The 19,229-nt window shown below is 43.0% G+C and overlaps 1 protein-coding gene across 1 annotated transcript in view; it reads right to left on the bottom strand.

The window, feature by feature from the left end:
- Window positions 1–3,296: 3,296 nt before the first annotated feature.
- The window catches only part of LOC119421940 (cytochrome b561), a 112,508-nt gene continuing 96,575 nt past the window's right edge, over window positions 3,297–19,229 (bottom strand). The window contains exon 5 of the mRNA XM_037689302.1: window positions 3,297–3,671. Coding sequence (XP_037545230.1) covers window positions 3,479–3,671 — 193 coding nt within the window. The 3' untranslated portion in view covers window positions 3,297–3,478. The remainder of the gene's footprint in view (window positions 3,672–19,229) is intronic.

Here is a 19,229-nt window from a genome sequence, read left to right as displayed (position 1 = left end):
ATCCATCCATCCATCCATCCATCCATCCATCCATCCATCCATCCATCATCTTAACCACTTCTTCCTTTTCAAGTTACGGGGTCACTGGTGCCCATGTCCAGCTCTTACTGTATAAGAGGTGGGGGACATCTGAAAAGGTCTCCAGTCCATCACAGAGACACAGAGACAAACGAGACAAACAACCATTCTCTCACCTAGCGACAATTTAGAGTTACCAATCAGTGTAACATGCACATTTTTGGTCTGTGGGAGGAAACTGGAGCACCCGGAGAAAACCCACGCATGCACGGAGAGAACATGCAAACTCCACCCAGAAAGGCCCCCCGGCTGCTAATGTCAATAAAAACTGAAGCCACTTTACACTTTATTAAACCCAGTTAAGACAAAGGATCTATCAAACATTCAGATGCAGGAAGTGATAACATCAACAGCAGAAGCATGGCACAGCTCCGTTAGGCACTGACACTGAGACACAAGTTCAAGTCCTAAAATGCATTTAAAATATCAAGTCATTATCTTTAGAGCTTCAAACATGACAGGTTTTTACTGGACCAACACCTTTGACTGGACACAGACACACATTGTTACACAACCTCACTGAACAACAGAGAAATTAAATGTTTTGATTCATCTGAGAATCAACATAATTACAAAATGGCCTTCATCAGACATTCTTTATGTTTGGCACTAAATAGCTTCCATACATTACACAGATATGTTTCCTTTTTTTAAATCAAACTTCAAAATAAAACTATTAAACAGATTAAAAACAAGTTTGTTAAACTGTAGATGAGACTAAACAACATATGATGGACAAACTTTATAGAACAAATCCTAAAAGAAGTCATGAGCCAACATCTAGTCAGAATGCGGCTTAGACCAAAGTGGATCAGTCCTGGGCTCAAACAGAACACCAGGTCCAAAGAACCACAGACTCAGACACTTCCACTGCCTTTACGAGTGCATGACAGGAAGAGCTCAAGGGTGTACCAGAAGTTTTTTTTTTTGTTTGTTTGTTTAAATTTGACACATTTTAAAAAGAAACCAAACAAAGTTGTAGAAATTATGGTCCCAAAGGTGCTGCAGCTCCATCATATGGAAAAATACCACAGCTTTGCTCCTTAGAATTTTATAACTCTGGTACAGAAACCAGAACTGAACCACCTGATTTAGTCCCTGGGTTTGTTGTGTTGGAGCAGAAGAACAGGTCCTGGAGGACCAGGATAATCATGGTCAGAAGAGACAACGTGCCCCCGTCATCCTCTTTGATCTTTGCTGCCTTCATACCAGCCATTAAATCATCAGTCACCAAACTGAGGTAATTCAAAGAGCTATCTACACCAATCCTATTCAAATAGCCAGAATGTCCCTTTAGGGACATCATCACGATGAAGCATCCTTTTTATCTTTTTGATTTTGTGAACATGTTGCCAAGTTTCATCTAAATGAAGCTGAAACGTAACAAAGTCTTTTAAAGAGCTGAAGCAGAACTTTGTGATAGGCTGATGAAGGGTTCAAACGACGGGACTTTCCATCTAACGCTGCAGCAACGCAACCTGAACCTCCACTCACACCTGTGCAGGTGCACATTACAGGAAGTGTTTGTTTCCACTGAGCTAACAACTCGTTTTAGACCCCGTTTACACGAGAACAACCTCTGGAAACGTTAGTGGCTTTTCAATATTTATAAACAAAAAATGAGCAGGTTTATACAAAAACGATGTAGTTTCCATGTCAGTCGTGTTGCCAGATAAGAAATTATGAACTGCAGTACTTTGGCTTTAAAATTATAGTATTTTCACCTAAACTGTCATATGAGCTGAGTAAAGATATTCTAAGATGAGGTGTGTCGTGTTTATTTAACATGTGCACAGAAAAGGAGGGGTAAATAAGACATTTTACATTTACCTGGCAACCCTCATCACACAGTTACTTTCAAATTGGTTAATACACTAATATATTTTTGTAACTGGATTTTATTAGTTTTGCTCCTACATGCTGAAAAAGGGTGAGCAGCTCACAAACACTCTGCTCTCTGACATTTATTGGGGACTGCCTGAAGGCAGCCCCTGTTATTATCCACCCGAAAGGGTCTTGCTTGTCCATCAACTTTAATGCGGCCCAAACGACAACGTGTACCCCCACAAATATTATATCAAAATGACCGGCTCGGCACCGTGATGCGTGCTATTACTTTTTTTTTTTTTGCATTTGGAGTTACCATGGCGATGTAATTTGTAAACAAAGACACTATTTTTCTCATTGAAAACACTGACAGAACTCTGAACAGCTTCTAACTGCCACAGTGAGGTCACATGACCGAGAGTGAAGAGGTCTCTGAAAAAATACTGATTAACTTTTGAAGCCATTTTGGTTCAAGATGTCTGCCACAGCTACCTCAGAAAACTGAAAATTGACCAAAACTCAGTCTTTCTTTGAGATACTGAGCTGAAATTTGATATGGTTGTAGATGAGAGAAAGTTGTTATACATTCCTGATGCAAATTAAAAATCCAAGATTGCCACCTTAGCTAAAAGGGAAAAATACGATAACAGTTATCTTAAAAGATTTTTAGATAAAATTTAGTGTGGTGGTACCTGACAGCAATGCACAACACATTCTGAATTCAAATCTAAAAATACAAGATGGCTGCCGACCCTAATTCCAAATGGCTATAACTCATCTGTTTTTAGAGCTATTCAGCTGAGATTTGGTGTATTGGTAGCTGAGAACAATCCCTAATAGACTCTAATAGCAAATCAAAAATTCAAGATGGCTGTCTAAGCTAAAAAGGAAAAACACTATAAATCTATAAATTTTAGTGATATTTTGAGATATTTGGTGGGTTGGTAGCTGAGAGTGAACCCCAACACAAAGTACTGTCAAATCAACTATTTAAAATACCCGTGATGTGGCAGTCCTTGTCACAGTTTCTCTACGAACTTTCTAACTGTTGTTAATGCAGAAAAACTTTGGACTGCAGCCACCTGTAGTGCACATGTGCAACTTCACACTTCACACCTCCGTGGGGAGTTAACAGCTGAACGTTTCACATCGTGTAAACGGGGCCTCAGTTTGACCAAAAGTCTGAATGTGTTTGCAGTAGGGCTGTTTTTGTTTATATGTATATTTTGTTGTTTTTTTGTTTACAAAGCTGTTTTGAAGGATGGACATTGTTAAATATAAATGTTCAATCAGAAGATTAAAAGCAGTGTTGTTTGAACATCTGGGATCTGGAGACAAAATGCTCATAGAAGAGTTGGATTTGACCAAACAGCGACGTGTCTCCTGTTCAACATCAAACGGTTTCAGTGTGAACCTCTGGCATGGCGGCGGGTGACATTCTTTAAGGATTATTTTTTAATTATACAGCTCCATGCTCACAAAACCAAACACTTACAGACAAACATTCTCAGAAAATATTTCTACGAGCCAGAATCAGACTGCTGGATCTGCAGGAAACTGGATCAAGATGGGTTCAGGGGAAACCTGGTGACCCCCCCTCAGTCAGGGTTTTGAAATGGACAGACAACGTCTCCTCCTCTGGGTTTGGTGGGCGTCTGTATTCTTCCCTGGTCATCAGGTAACAAAGCACCCCCCCATAGAGCACCAACAGGATCCCCAAGACGTTGGCCAGCATGCCCTCAGGGGCGAACAGGGAGTAGGTGGATCTGGGAAAGAAGAAAGGATCAGAACTTAAGAGGCAGGACTGCATGGTTTGGGAGCAGCAAATGCTACAGAAATGTGGAGAAATGTGTTTTAGGATAATTTTTCCGAACTACTCAGACCACCCCCACACTGGATGGGACCTGAACTTCAGCCCAAACCTCAATGAAAAACTGGTCATGACCCACATCTGTAGAGTTTCTGGGTTTTGTCCTGTCTCTGACTGTTTCCTCATGCTTCCAATTCAGCTCTCATTTTCCCTCCGTGTGTTCAGTCCTTCTCTCACCTGTGTCTAATGTTAATCACTGCAGGTGTCTGTTGTTTGTTCCAATCAGTCTGTGTATATATTCAGTTCCTCTGCATCTTGTCTTGTCTCGGGATTGTCCTTATGGTGTTGTGTTCTGCCTTCAGTCCTGTTACCTTCTGTAAGTACGCTGCCCCATCAGCGTTTTGATTTTGTTTATCATAAATTTGTTTAAACCTTTATGTCGAGCCTCCCATTATCCTCCTGCACTTGGGTTCAAACACTCCTGATTGCTGAACCTGATAGAATCCCGAGACCAAATTTGAACCCAGCAGGAAGATGACAACTTTGTTTGAGTTTTTGGCCCGTGAGGTGAATAAAACTGCCCAACGTGACAGAGAGAAGGAGGAGAGAAGGAAGACTCTGTTTTGGACGACCTGCTTGGCCATTAAACCTGGATCCTCAGCCTCACCATCCCTCTCCCCCTCATCTAATTATCTCGCTGCTGCACCCCACTGCCCACCTCCTCCTGGCTGTCCTGAACAATCGTTGGCGAGAGGGGGGCGAATCGCTGGTCCTCCCCTTCGCAAGAAGGGGAGAACTTTGCAAGCAAGGGAAAAGCTCAGGCCTCTGTCACCGGAGGAACGGCGGAAATTTCTCTGGGGGAAGGCACCCGTATACGCCAGAGGAGCAGCCCGGCTATCGCTCACTGGAAGAGCGAGGGGGGAGTTCACTGGGAAAGAGATACCTGTGCCCCCACTTTCCGGAGGAGCAACCCAGCTTCCCCTTGCTGGAGGAGCTGGAGCGGTGGAAGGCTTCACTGGTGGTGATGTATCCGGATCCACCCAGCCGTGAGGAGGTCCAGGCGGACTCCTCTCTTCCGCACAGCTGCGAAGAGGTCCAGGCGGACGCTCCTCACTCCTGCTCGCCTGAGGATTCCACTCCTGCAGAGCTTCTGGTCCCCGCCTCTGCAGAGGTTCTGGACTCTCCTGCTGCAGCCCTGACTCTATCACCTGCTGTAGTCTCGACTGCACCATCTGCTGCAGCCCAGACTCCATCCTTTCCTGATACAGCCCTGACCCCCATTCCTGGCCCTCCTGCTGTGGCTCTGGTCTCTGGCCCTCCTGCTGCAGCTCTGGATCCTGGTTCTTCAGCTGCGGCTCTGGTCCCTGGTTCGCCCGAGGAGGTCCACATCCCTGGTTCGGCTCTGGAGGCCCTTATCTGCCTGCGGCCAGGAGAACGCCCCTGCTGCCCACAGATGAATGGTCATCTGGCTGCCCGTTGGGACCCTGGCTTGGGGATGGATAGTTTCTAGGCCGCCCCCCTGATCTCCTGCCTTGTTGGGGACAGTCACCGGACTGCCTGTCTGAACATCAGACCTGCCTTGGATGGTCTCCTGACTGTCCATTTTGACTCTGGGTTGGGGTCCTGGGTTTTGTGTTGTGTCTTTAGAGTTCTCCAGGTTTTTTGCCTGTCGGTTTTTGATTCTTTTGGTCCTGTGCTTACTTGTCCTGCTCCATCCTGTTTTGTCTAGCTCCCTCCCAAGTTGGATGTATCTTGTCCTTCGGATGTCAGGAGCCATCCCTTGAGGGGGGGTGGGGGTATACTGTAGGGTTTCTGTTTTTTTTCCTGTCACTGTCTGTTTCCTCATGTTTCCCATTCAGCTCACAAAATTTTCCCTCCTTGTGTTCAGCCCTTGACTGACCTGTGTCTAATGTTAATGTAGTGGTGTCAGGGCCAGCTTAGCTGCACCTTTCATTACTAAGTATTTAAATATAATGGGTTCTCTCTTTTTCGAGTTAAATTAAGGCCATGTGACAAGGTACTGTGAGGATTGTGTTTAAATCAGTGACATGAGACGTTAATTTCCGTTGACCCATCAGAATAAATGCGGTCATTTATTTAACAGAATCAAAATTTAACATCAAAATATGTACACGTGATTAGCTGATCTGGTTCTTATTAATAAAACTTGGCACGTTTTACTTAATAAGACAAGACATTTCTGAAAGCATTTAGATTACTGGCAAAATAGAAGAGTTTTAAAGGAAGGAATGAAGAGAAAAGATGGGTAAAAGGGGGGTGTCTGTTCGGACAGCAGAATGGCACGCTCCCGTCAACACCAGCTCAAAACCTCCGGTACACTTGGCGCGTCACGACTCGTTACCTTTGCAGAAATTAATCAGCTCCGATGTCGGGTCCATTTAAACGCTACCTTCCAGCGTCTTCGGTAAGAGCGGCTGGCCATCGTCAGGAGTCGTGTCGTTTACTCCGTTCAACAAACACGCTCATCTCCCGGGTGGATACACAGCAAGCTGTCAGTCCGGCAGAGTTTCCACTCAGATATGGGAGAATCCATCAAAGACTCAGGAGACTCAGGAGACTGAGAACTCTCGAGAAGACTTGAGAAGACCGAGAAGACCTGAAGACTTCACCAGAGACTGAGTAGTTCCAGGAAGTATGGACTTTTAAAGAGTTCTTACTTCCGGTCACCTCAGGACTTCCTGATTGGTTGAAACAACCAACAGGGGGTGGTTCTAGTGATGTCAGAGGGTGACTACAAGTCAAGAGAACAGCAGGAATGTTTTAGGAACTTTTAGTACAGACAGGAGAAATGTTTTGAAGAAGTGAGAGCAAGCAGGTGCCAGTGTTTCTCTTTTTACCGTCTGCTAAGTTTAAAAACAATACAGCCTGTTCTAAAAACTTCTTTCTGACTGTCTCTGACTTTTGACCGACATCACTACTTCTCATTCAGACAGAAGATCAAAATGCATAATTACTTTGTAAATAGACATTTAACTTGATTTCTAATTTTAACGAGGTGTAAAAAAAATCCTTAATACTGTTTCACAGTTGATTTAAAATGAGTAGTTCATTTCAACTTTAGAAATGATATGAACTAAACACACTTTTGATTATCAAGATATTGTAAAATAGTAATGATAATATAAAAAGAAGAGTGTTCTTTCAATTGATTACTTTAGGATACAATTAGACAGTCTCTGGATGAGCTAATTTGTATTTCTGGATTCAAATCAATGAAATAACAGTTCCTGTCCCATGAAGGTCTTCAGAGGCAGGTTTTGGTCGGAGGCCGAGTTCACTACATTAATCACTGCAGGTGTCTGTTATTTGTTCTAATCAGTATGTGTATATATTCAGTTCCTCTGCGTCCTGTCTTTGTCTCGGAATTGTCCTTATGGTGTTGTGTTCTGCCTTCCATCCTGTTACCTGTTCACTCTGTAAGTAAGCTGCCCCGTCAGCATTTTGATTTAGTTTATAAAAAAAAATGTTTAAACCTTTACTTCGAACCTCCTATTATCCTCCTACACTTGGGTTCAAACACTCCTGATGGCTGAACTAGATAACATCAAAACAACCATCAACATACCATACCATACCATACCAATTCATCTGTAGAGCACTTAAAACAGCAACAAGGCCAACCAAAGTGCTGTACAATAGAAACGAACAAGCACAGCGGACAGGAAGACATAAAATAAAAATATAGATACAAATAGCAGCAGATAATAACTAAATAGGCAACACTGTAGAATACAGACAGGATCAAAACAAATCACATTGTGTCAAAGGCAAGGGAATAAAAGTGGGGTTTCAAGCAAGACTTAAAGACTGAGTGTGAGAGCCTGCCTGGCACACAGTGGCAAATCATTCCACAGTCTTGGACCTGCAACAGAGAAAGCCCTGTCACCTCTGAGGGTGCATTCACACTAGCCCCGTTTAGGCCGCTTTAATCGAACTCAAACTCGTTTTCCTAGGAAGTCCGGTTCGTTTGGGGAGGTGTGAACGCGCTATCAAACTCTTTCACGGAACAAAAAGGCGAACTCTGGCCCGGGCTAAAACCTAGGTCTCGGTCCGGTAGAAGAGAACTCCAGCGCAGTTTGAGTATAGTGTGAATGTAAGCAGACCGAGCCCTGCTCCACAAGCAAGAAGTGTACTACAGCGCAGGGCAAACAAACACGCATTTCTCTGACCTTATCTGGAGCCGTCAGCTGCCTTGTGTGAAAAACAACATTCTCCATGGTCTTCTGCCTCATCTTCTGCTCATGCTGAGTCCATTTTTGAAAAATGACAAAGTATAACTCCTAAAACTGCTAAAACTTGATGCCACTCCATTTTTGTTTTTATTTCCAGAAGAAGAAGAAAAAGAAGAAGTGTCTTCAGAGGTTTTTGTGTTGTTTTTTTCAGTAGTTCTTGGTGCAGCGCCACCACAGGCGAGTGGGGGAACGGTTGGTTTGAACAGGTTGGCTCGACTGCACAGTGCAGTGTGAATGCAAACGCACCAGCTCAAATGTAAACAAAATGTTATGAATATTGGTCCCCAACCGAACCGAGTCTATCGGATTATCAGGTGTAAAAACAACCTGAGTTTATGACGGGTTCCTGGAACTGAAAAAAGCATCTGGTCTGCTGACCTCAAAGAGCACGGTGGGACATATGGCTGCAAAAGATCAGTGAGATAAGATGGGGCAGAACTGTTCAGTGATTTAAAAACATACATGAGTATTTTGAACTGGATCCGAAGGTGAATGGGTAGCCAGGGCATGGAGGCTAAAACTGGTGTAATGTGCTCTCTATGGCCTGCACCAGTTAAAAATTGGGCTGCTGCATTTTGGACCAGTTGTAGACATGCATTGGAAGACTGACTGATTCCAAACAGAAGCACATTGCAGTAATCGAGCCTGGATGTTATGAACGCATGGATCACTGTCTCAAGATTCTTTTTGGACAGTATGGGCTTCATCTTAGACAGCCGCCTCAGCTGAAAAAAACAGGATTCAACAATCATGTTTACGTGACTGTTAAGTTTCAAGGAAGGGTCCATTATCACTCCCAGATTAGTGACTCTTTGTTTCTCTAAAGGAGCTAGAAAGAAAAGGTCAATGCAGTGGTTCATGAACATGCTATTGGGATGAAACAACGACTTCAGACTTCTTCTCATTGAAACTTAAGAAGTTTAAAGCCATCCAGTCCTGGATGTCAGCCAGGCAGTCAAGAAGAGGTTGAATAGAGCATGTGCCTTTGTGCCTCAGGGGGAAGTAAATTTGACAGTCATCGGCATATAAATGAGAGTATGTTGTGTTTGCAGAAAATAAAACCTAGTGGCAGCAGGTATAAAGAAAAGAGAAAGGACCGAGGATGGACCCCTGCGGTACCCCCCATTGAAGCGCTGCCGATGCTGAACTGAAATCTTTGATAATGACACAAAAGGTTCTGTCAGTGAGGTAGAACCTAAACCATTTGAGGGCTGACCCTGTGATGCCCACCCACTGCTCCAGCCTAGAAATGAGGATCCCATGGTCAATGATGTCAAAAGCAGTTGTAAGGTTCAATAGGACAAGCAGTACAGAATCACCTGCATCAGTTGCTAGGAAAATGTTGTTAAAAAAACTTCAGTAGAGCAGTTTCAGTGCTGTGGAGAGATTTGAAGCCAGATTGGAATAACTATAGGATAGCGTGAAGAAACATTTCAACTGAAACCCAACTATTTTTTCCAGTAGTTTAGAGGTGAATGGGAGTCTGGAGACAGGCCAGAAGTTGGACACAACTAAGGGGTCAAGGTTAGGTTTTTTCAGGAGAGGCTGGACAGCAGCATGTTTAAAAGTTTTTGGCACCACACCTGAGAATAAACTGCTATTCACAATAGCGAGAATAGAAGAATCCAGAGTAGGAAAAATCTCCTAGTAGTCAAGTGGGTACCACATCAAAGGGGGAACCAGACGCCTTCGTGCTGCACTCAAAGTGGTCAAATTTAGCTGCACATTGAGATGGGATGGACGGATCATGAGCTGGTAGAGAAATGAGTGCCCAGGTGTTCGCAACTTTTCTAAAAGGAAATGGAGGAAATTTTCACAAAGTTCAGTTGAGGATTCCAGAGGTGAAGGTTCACTGAGGTGTAGAACTGCGTTCAGGGTGGAAAAATAACTCGGGGGTTGTGTGACAAATATATAAGAGAAGAATTTAGATTTAGCAGCTTTAACTGCTTTCTGATAATGACGTCAACTCTCCCATAACATCCGACAAGAAACCTGCAGCCTGTCTTTCCTCCATCTGCACTCTGCTCTCCTACACTGCTGTCTAATGGCTTGAGTGATGTCACTAAACCAAGGTTCTGATCTAAGTTTTGTTTTTCTGGTTTTAACGGGAGCAACACGGTCCAGAACATTTAAACAGACAGAGCTGAACTGAAAGGTTAGCTCCTCAGTGGTAAGAGACAACGAGAGCTATTCGATCCTTTCAGAGTTAAAAGCTTCAGTAAAACGAGCAGCAGTGAAACAGTTAATGGTGCGTGTGGTACATGCAGGAGCGCACAGCATAGCAGTAGGACAAGGGGGGGATGAAGTCAAACAACACAGGCATGTGATCTGAAAAAACATGGTCGCCAATTTCCAAATTACAAACAGAGATATCGCGTGTTAAAATGAGGTCCAACGTGTGACCGTGTTCTTGGGTGGGACAGTTTACCTGCTGGGATAAACTAAGAGTCCAATAAATCTAGAAAGTCCTTCACTAAGGGCTTCTCCTGACAACACATATGAATATTAGAGTCCCCAATGATTAAACCATGATCGTATTTTGGTGTGATATCAGCCAAAAAAAATCAGAGAATTCACTTATGAAATCCTTGGATCAAAGGGGGCGGTAGACCAGTGCACACAGAACTGGAGGAGAATGACCGAGTTCATAGATGTTCAACTCAAAGCTGGAGTGGGAAACTGGGATGGTCAACTGTTTACAGGCAAAGTTTGGTTTAAAGACTGTTAACAATCCACCACCATGCCAGCCTGATGGCCACGAGGCATTAAAACTAGGGATAGGGCCGATCCAGTATCGGTATCGGTCTCCGATACCAACATAATTTACGTATCGGATTTTTCCTATCCACCTGCCGATATTTCCGATCCATGATGCAAGTTGGCTTCAAACTACGGAATGGATTTCCTGAACGGCGGTGTGTCTCATGAACCCAGAGTAATAAGACCCTCCTCACATTCAGGAAATCCAGTTCATAGTTTGCAGCCAGCTACAACGTGAGGACTGAGTTAGCAGCACTGTGGCTAACAGGTAACAAACTTTTCATCTAAACATGTCCGCTGTGTAGAAGTATTTTACACTAAACACCACAAAACAAGACAGCAACGTGCAATGTCTGCAGAGCCATAGCGCCACATTAAACCGCGGTAAAGTTAGTTGTATGATGGACATTCAAGCTCCGTGGCTTCAGCGGGGCACTGCTCTTTGCTTAACCCACAACAGATGACTCGACCCCGGCCAGCCGCGTCCAATCTGCCCCACTCAGTCTGCCCGTCTCTGAGCAGGGACAGACTTGAGCGCGGCTGCCCCAAATCAGGCTGCCTCCTTCGGATTGAACAAGAAGAAAACATTGCTGAAACCACGGAGCTCAAATGTTTACCGAGAAGTTGCTAAACTTCGTCATGATTCATGACCAACTACTATCAGTTGTAAAAAACGAAGGATTTCTCAGCTTGATACTTGCAGCCAAGATATAGTTTAACCTCCAGGAGATATTTATTAGTACAAAAGTAGACAATCATAAAAAACATATGATTTGAAAATTGTATTAAAAACAAAAACAGCTACATTATAAAGTGATTTGTTTGTTTTATATTTTGTTAATTTCTTGTTTGTGAAGTTATGTCAATGATTTATCATCGATCATCTCCTGAGCTCATTTTAGTCTTTCCAGATCCTTCAGGTCTTTTATTATTTTAGCCTGAGATCCTTCCTGTATTTTGATCAAATGTTTCCATTTCTTGTCCAAGTTGATGCTATTTTTTTCTGTTTTTTCAACCACCTTGCTTCACGTGCAATATTTCCATTTTTTTTAGTTAGATGTTCGTTTATGTAAACATTTGTTCCCTTCAGTTTTTTGCTTGCATTATTACCTTGTTTCTTGATTTTCTGCTAATGAACTTGATGACTACGGATGCTTTGGCTTTATCTGATTTGTTGGGCAGGGTGTGACAGATTGAAATGTCCTCATGTTCGATGTCAATGTCTTTGTTTTGTAAAAAATTCACTACTTGCTCCTCCAGAGTCTGTAGTTCTTCCTGTGGTGCATCTTCTGTTGTGTTAGTACCAGCATAAGTTCGGTTCCTAACTTCCAGTCCAGTGATCACCAAGTTGTCGATTTTTGTGTATTGTTCCAAGTCTTCTACTTTTTGTTCCAGTTCAGCTATTTCCTGTCTTTATTAGTCATCAGTTCTTTCAATTGTCTCACTTCTTCAAACAGTCCTGTCAGTAATTCACATTTAGCTGATAATTTAGTTAGTTCAGCACTCAAAAAGTTCAAAGATTTTTTAACTTCCTCCATATCTTCTGAATTATTTTCCGACACTTGTCTCTTATCTCTGTGTTTGCTCGGCATTACTCACGATACTTCTGGATTATTGGTCTCAACTCTCAGAAGCACAGGATCCAGCCAAGAGGTTCACAGGCTTATGTTGTTAGCTTATGTTGTTAGCTTATGTTGTTAGCTTATGTTGTTAGCTTATGTTGTTAGCCGAGGCCTAGCGGCAACAACCTCCAGGTCCCACGCGGTCCCACGATTCACTCGGTCCAGAAGTTCGCAGCCCCAACGGTGACAGACCAGGTCCCGGTTACAACAGCTCCCAGATCCCACAGCTGTAGTTTAGCTTCCTCGGATTCAGCGGCTCGCAGGTCCAATCGGCGGCAGACCGGGTCTCCTCCGTAAACAGCTCGGTTCAGCGGCTCGCAGGTCCAACAGAGGCGGACCGGGTCTCCTCTGTAAACAGCTTGATTCAGCGGCTCGCAGGTCCAACAGCGGCGGACCGGGTCTCCGCCACAGACCACTCGGTTTCAGCGGCTCGCAGGTCCAAACAGCGGCGGACCGGGTCTCCGCAGGCCTCACTAGCCGAAGCAGCTCTCTGACCAGCTCGTTAGCCAAACGTTAGCTAAACTCGTGGCTCAGCTTCCACGGTTCAGAGCGCGCAGACTTAATTCTTCCACCTGTTCTGTATATATTTATATATCCATATATGTATTATCTACAGGTCCTTCTAAAAAAATTAGCATATTGTGATAAAGGTCATTATTTTCCATAATGTAATGATAAAAATTAAACTTTCATATATTTCAGATTCATTGCACACCAACTGAAATATTTCAGGTCTTTAATTGTTTTAATACTGATGATTATGGCATACAGCTCATGAAAACCCAAAATGCCTGTCTCAAAAAATTAGCATATCATGAAAAGGTTCTCTAAACAAGCTATTAACCTAACCATCTGAATCAACGACGTAACTCTAAACACCTGCAAAAGATTCCTGAGGCTTTTAAAAACTCCCAGCCTCATTCATTACTCAAAACAGCAATCATGGGTAAGACTGCTGACCTGACTGCTGTCCAGCAGGCCATCATTGACACCGTCAAGCAAGAGGGTAAGACACAGAAAGAAATTGCTGAACCAATAGGCTGTTCCCAGAGTGCTGTATCAAGGCACCTCAGTGGGAAGTCTGTGGGAAGGGAAAAGTGTGGCAGAAAACGCTGCACAACGAGAAGAGGTGACCGGACACTGAGGAGGATTGTGGAGAAGGGCCGATTCCAGCCCTTGGGGGACCTGCGGAAGCAGTGGACTGAGTCTGGAGTAGAAACATCCAGAGCCACCGTGCACAGGCGTGTGCAGGAAATGGGCTACAGGTGCTGCATTCCCCAGGTCAAGCCACTCTTGAACAAGAGACTGCGTCAGAAGCATCTCACCTGGGACTGCTGCTGAGTGGTCCAAAGTTATGTTCTCTGATTACAGTAAATTTTGCATTTCCTTTGGAAGTTAAGGTCCCAGAGTCTGGAGGAAGAGAGGAGACACAGAATTCACATTGTTTGAGGTCCAGTGTCAAGTTCCCACAGTCACTGGGGGGTGTCATGTCATCTGCTGGTGTTGGTCCACTGTGTTTTATCAAGCGCAGGGTCAATGCAGCTAGCTATCAGGAGATTTTGAAGCACTTCATGCTTCCATCTGCTGAAAAGCTTTATGGAGATGAAGATTTCATTTTTCAGCACGACCTGGCACCTGCTCACAGTGCCAAAACCACTGGTAAATGGTTTACTGACCATGGTATTACTGTGCTCAATTGGCCTGCCAACTCTCCTGACCTGAACCCCATAGAGAACCTGTGGGATATTGTGAAGAGAAAGTTGAGAGACACAAGACCCAACACTCTGGATGAGCTTAAGGCCGCTATCGAAGCATCCTGGGCCTCCATAACACCTCAGCAGTGCCACAGGCTGATTGCCTCCATGCCACGCCGCATTGAAGCAGTCATTCATGCAAAAGGATTCCCGACCAAGTATTGAGTGCATAACTGAACATGATTATTTGAAGGTTGGCGTTTTTTGTATTAAAAACACTTGTCTTTCATTGGTGGGATGAAATATGCTAATTTTTTGGGACGGGCATTTTGGGTTTTCATGAGCTGTATGCCATAATCATCAGTATTTAAACAATTAAAGACCTGAAATATTTCAGTTGGTGTGCAATGAATCTGAAATATATGAAAGTTTCATTTTTATCATTACATTATGGAAAATAATGACCTTTATCACAATATGCTAATTTTTTGAGAAGGACCTGTACATATACAGTTGGAGTCAGTTTGTAAAGTTGGCAAAGTTAGCTAGAGATCGGCGGGAGCATCAGTCAACACCTCCTACTCCATGGGTGCCATCTTGTAATCTTTTTGAGATCCAGTGATAATCTTTTCTCTTTTGATATCTCAGTGATATATCATCCAATCTGAACCAGAATTTTTGTGCATAATCAGTGACCACGTCTAGACACATTGATATTGTGGTTTAACATATGACTCAAGTGCGCCCCCTAGATTATTCCAAGAGTTTTATCTCAGTGAAATATCATCCGATCTAGGCCATATTTTTGGTACATCATTAGTGAGCACTTCTACACACACTGGTATTGTTGTTTAACTTTTGACTCAAGTGCACCCCCTACATTATTCCAACAGTTATATCTCAGTGATACATCATCCAATCTGAACCTGAGTTTTTGTGCTTTACCAGTGAGCACTTGTACACACATTGGTATTGTTGATTCATGACATCACTTAAGCCCCACCTACTCAGAGAAAAAACTGTTGATTATTGGATGACACTTCCAGCTTCGCACTGTGTAAGATATTACACTGAAACTTTGTTCACTAACTGTTGATTACCACACATGACATGTTGAAAAGCATAAAGGAAGTGCTTGTCAAAAATTCACTACAAACCAGGAAGTCACCACAACTCCTGTCTGGAAGGTCAGATTTAGACTATACTTGTAAGACCTGCAGCTGGATAAGTAACGACATGGACAGAAGGCGATGTCGAAGATTCAGGAAATGCGCCCCGTGGTGAATGCGTGCGGGATTGGCACGACATCATTCGCAATGGCCACTTGGTGGACTAGCTAGAGCTCCCACGGTTGCCGAAATGCCGGAGTGGCGCTTTGCTGCGATGGCCTCCAATGCTGCTTGCAGCTTTAATTAACGTTTTTCTTAGTTCATATCTTAGATTTTATTACTGTTTTTCTTTTATATTTTAAACCTTTGTTGGATGTAACTGGGACCCTGTGTACACAATTTTGTTCCATCTCATGTACCACATGCAATGCAAATTAACCTTGAATCCTTGAAGAGGTGTCAGCAGAAAGAGATGCTGGCTCTCCTTGCTCAAGCTGCTGCCTCCGAGACCTGAGTCAATAGTAAGAATATGGATGGATGGATGGATGGATGGAGTGAGTCATGATGGGGAGGTGACTGGAATAAAAAAGCAATAGTGAAGTTTTTTGTAATATCTATCTATCCTCATGGTTCTTCCATTTTTCTATCTAAAAGTATTCTGATAAAGAATAGGGGCCGCACTTCTCAGCAGCAGCAACGTGTACTCCGTCCATCTTTCAGATGACTGTATGAACATAATTTCACTGTATTCCGGTACAATGATAATAAAGCTTATTCTGATTTTGATTCTGAAGGTCCAGGCTGTAGAGTGTAAGAACGTCTAGTGGCTCACAGTTCAAATGACAAACTTGTGAACTCCTCCCAATTAATTGTCAATCAATCAATAAAGGATATTTTTAAAATAAATATCATCCATTCATCTATTTGTTTATACATCTATCCATTTATCGCATTCCACTCATTCATGGTGAAGCTGTGTTTAGGAGGGAGACCTAGACAGGCCAGAGAAGACTTTGTGTGTCCTCTCAGTGAGACAGATGACAGACCTCTATGGCTACTTCACACCAAGCTGGTGTGACCCACACGGTGTTGCGGGCACCAAACCATACTGGTGCACATTGACCCACATAATGGGTTCACTGCTGCTGCTTCAACCAGAGTCAACCAAAGACCCCCACGTACGACAACATGCTCTGACCTCTCATTCTCTGATGAGAAGCCCACGTTGTCCTTCATATGAGACTGAAGTCCCCGCTAAGATCCTACAGAGGTCCTTCAAGATTCAAGGTTCTTTGTTGTCATTCACATCACATGTGGTACATGAGGTGGAACAAAATTGTGTACACACGGTCCCAGTTACATCCAACAACAGTATAAAATGTAAAAAAAAAAAAAAACAGTAATAAGATCTAAGATATAAACTAAGAAAAACGTTAACTAAAAATACGCTAAGCACTAGTAGTACAAAAACAATACACTGAACAGCAGCACGAACATGAGCCTGTGTGAGCAGATGAGTACGAATGAACAGCAGCATGAAATAAATCAGCAACATGATGATGTGATTTATTTTCCTTACAGTGATAATCCTGGTTAGATATTCATGAGTCTAACAGTAGAGTTGTTTTTGGGCCTAATAAATTAGGCCTGAACCGGACCAAACCCTTTTTTTTCCCGAGCCCTACCCGGACCCAATGGATTACTGGTAATTAGAGGGCCGAGCCTGAAAAAAAAATATATAAACTTTTTTTAATTAAGCTTTTCAGTTTGACATGATAGTTTTAAAAACGTAATGAAAGGAAGATATGATTTATTTTTATTAACAAGTCACCAAATGGATATTAACATACAAAACGAAGAGCCTAAAAAATCAACCGTAAAGATAGGCTATTACACAAATGAACAAAAATATTTTAGAGCAAAATTTTTGGGAAAAATATAGCACAAGGCTATTTTAAGTGAATGCGCTGCTCGCTTCAGCTTGTAGATGCTGCTACTTCCTTCACAGCAGATGACAGCAATTGCGGAGCCGCGAGCAGCCGGTGATCAGCTGATTGATCCATCCATCCATTATCTGAAATATAGAACAAGGCTATTTTAAATGAACGCGCTGCTCGCTTCGGCTGTTGTAGTTTGTGCTACTTCCTTCACCGCAGATGAGAGCAGGCTCGGAGACACACGCAACCGACGATCAGCTGATTCATCCATCCATCCATTATCTTTACCCGTTTCTTCCTTTTTGGGTAGCGGGGGGCGCTGGCGCCCATGTCCAGCAGTCACTGTGCGAAAGGTGGGGTACACCCTGGACAGATCGCAAGTCCATTTTTACCGGCGAGTCAGCTTACGCGCATGACCGGTGACAGTTGTCCATCTGTGCTTAATGGGACTTTTTAAAATTTCTTTAAACTGGCTGGTCGGCCCGACCTGCCTCCTCCCCAACAAGTACATTAAGACAATTTTATATTGTGCAGTTAGTTTTCTTTGTGCTGTATGATTCATAAAACCACAGAAGCCTGAGCCCACGTGCAATTATTGCACAATGCGCCAGCGATCTCTTCCACAGTCTAATTACCTGCTGCACTGTTCTTTCTTTCTTCATCCTCTCAACATATAAACTCCTTCTCTACAAGTAGATTAACACAATTTTACATTGAGCATTCTTAGTTTTATTTGTAATGTATGATTCGTAAAAACGCATCAAAGCTTGAAACCTGCCCTAATCTGGATCAGTCTGGGTCGAGTTTCAGGTTCGGGTTAGAAATGACAGCTCTATTTAACAGTCTCAGGGTAGAAGCTGTTCCTCAGTCTAGTGGTTCTACACTTAATGCTCATTAACCTCCTTCCTGAGGGGAGAGGGGCAAAAAGTGTGTGTGCTGGGTGAGTGGGTTCCTCCATGATGCAGGTGGCCCTCTTCCTGCATCTGGAGGTGTAGATGTCTGTGATGGTGGGGAGACTGACTCCAACAGACTTCTGTGCAGCCTTCACCACTCTCTGCAGAGCTTTTCTTTAATTTTCGTTCTTTTTTTCCCACTCATCTGGGAGGACTCAAAAATGTTTCCAGACCAGGTGAGAGACGTAGTCTCTCCAGTTCGTCCTGGGTCTTCACTGGTTTGCAAGCCTCTCTATAGAGGTATCATGGGGACATTCTTACAACATGTCTAACCCATGGACTTCAGCCTTTAATTCACCTCTAATTGTGTTCCAAGTGGGAGGAAGTGCTGGTATTCTCAGCCCCCACTCCTGCATTTGACCCAATCAGAAGTCGTGCAGAGCCATGATTTCCTATTTTAACCCATAGTCTGTGGGTCATGTAGGTTTTATGGATCATCTGTACCTGACAGTTGGTGACACTGATGCTGAGGACCAGCAGGTTTATGAAAAGTATACACTATAAAAAGGAACAATGCACTTTGGACAAGAATTCAGAACTACAAAGAGTGACGACCCTTTTTAAGTACTGAATGCACGTTAACATAAGGAACAATGTTTCCAGAAGCAATGACATTCTCTGCTGCCCACAATGTATGTTAAATAAAATCAATTTGACAAATAAACTACAGATAGCATGTTGTTGAATGATCTTAGCTGAAAGCTGTAAAAGAAGCTAAAACCAGACAAAAGGTTTTATTGCTGAATTGTTCATTTGAACAGCTTAAATTTGCTGAAAGCAGCAGAAAAACAGCAGAAATGTGTAGAAAAGGATCAAATAGGCAGAGGCTGGATAGATTACAAATAAAACTAAAAGTCACAAAAAGTAGCCTAAAAAGCTAAAATAGCTATTAACAAAAAAGTTGTTGAAAGTGCTAAAATAGTTCAAATAAGCAAAGAAAAGAAAAGGTAGCTGAAAAGTTAAGCAAAGACATCTGAAAGGAGCGTAAATCTGAAATTATTAGGAAAAAAGCACATAAGTCAGAAAAAAGTTAGCAGAATCCCCCCCAACTAAAATAAGCAAAAAACAAGGAAGGTAGCTGAAATGAACAGAAGAAAGCTGAAAGGAGATGAAGAGAGCTTAAATGAACAGAAGGAGGTGGACTTCCGGCTGAATGACGGTGGAGTAAGTTGTGTCTTGGTGTGCT

Source organism: Nematolebias whitei, chromosome 15 (assembly GCF_014905685.2).
Source record: "Nematolebias whitei isolate Nwh7 chromosome 15, NemWhi1, whole genome shotgun sequence".
NCBI lineage: Eukaryota > Metazoa > Chordata > Actinopteri > Cyprinodontiformes > Rivulidae > Nematolebias > Nematolebias whitei.
The sequence above is the reverse complement of the archived record's forward strand: the minus strand, read 5'-3'. Positions and strand labels throughout refer to the sequence as shown.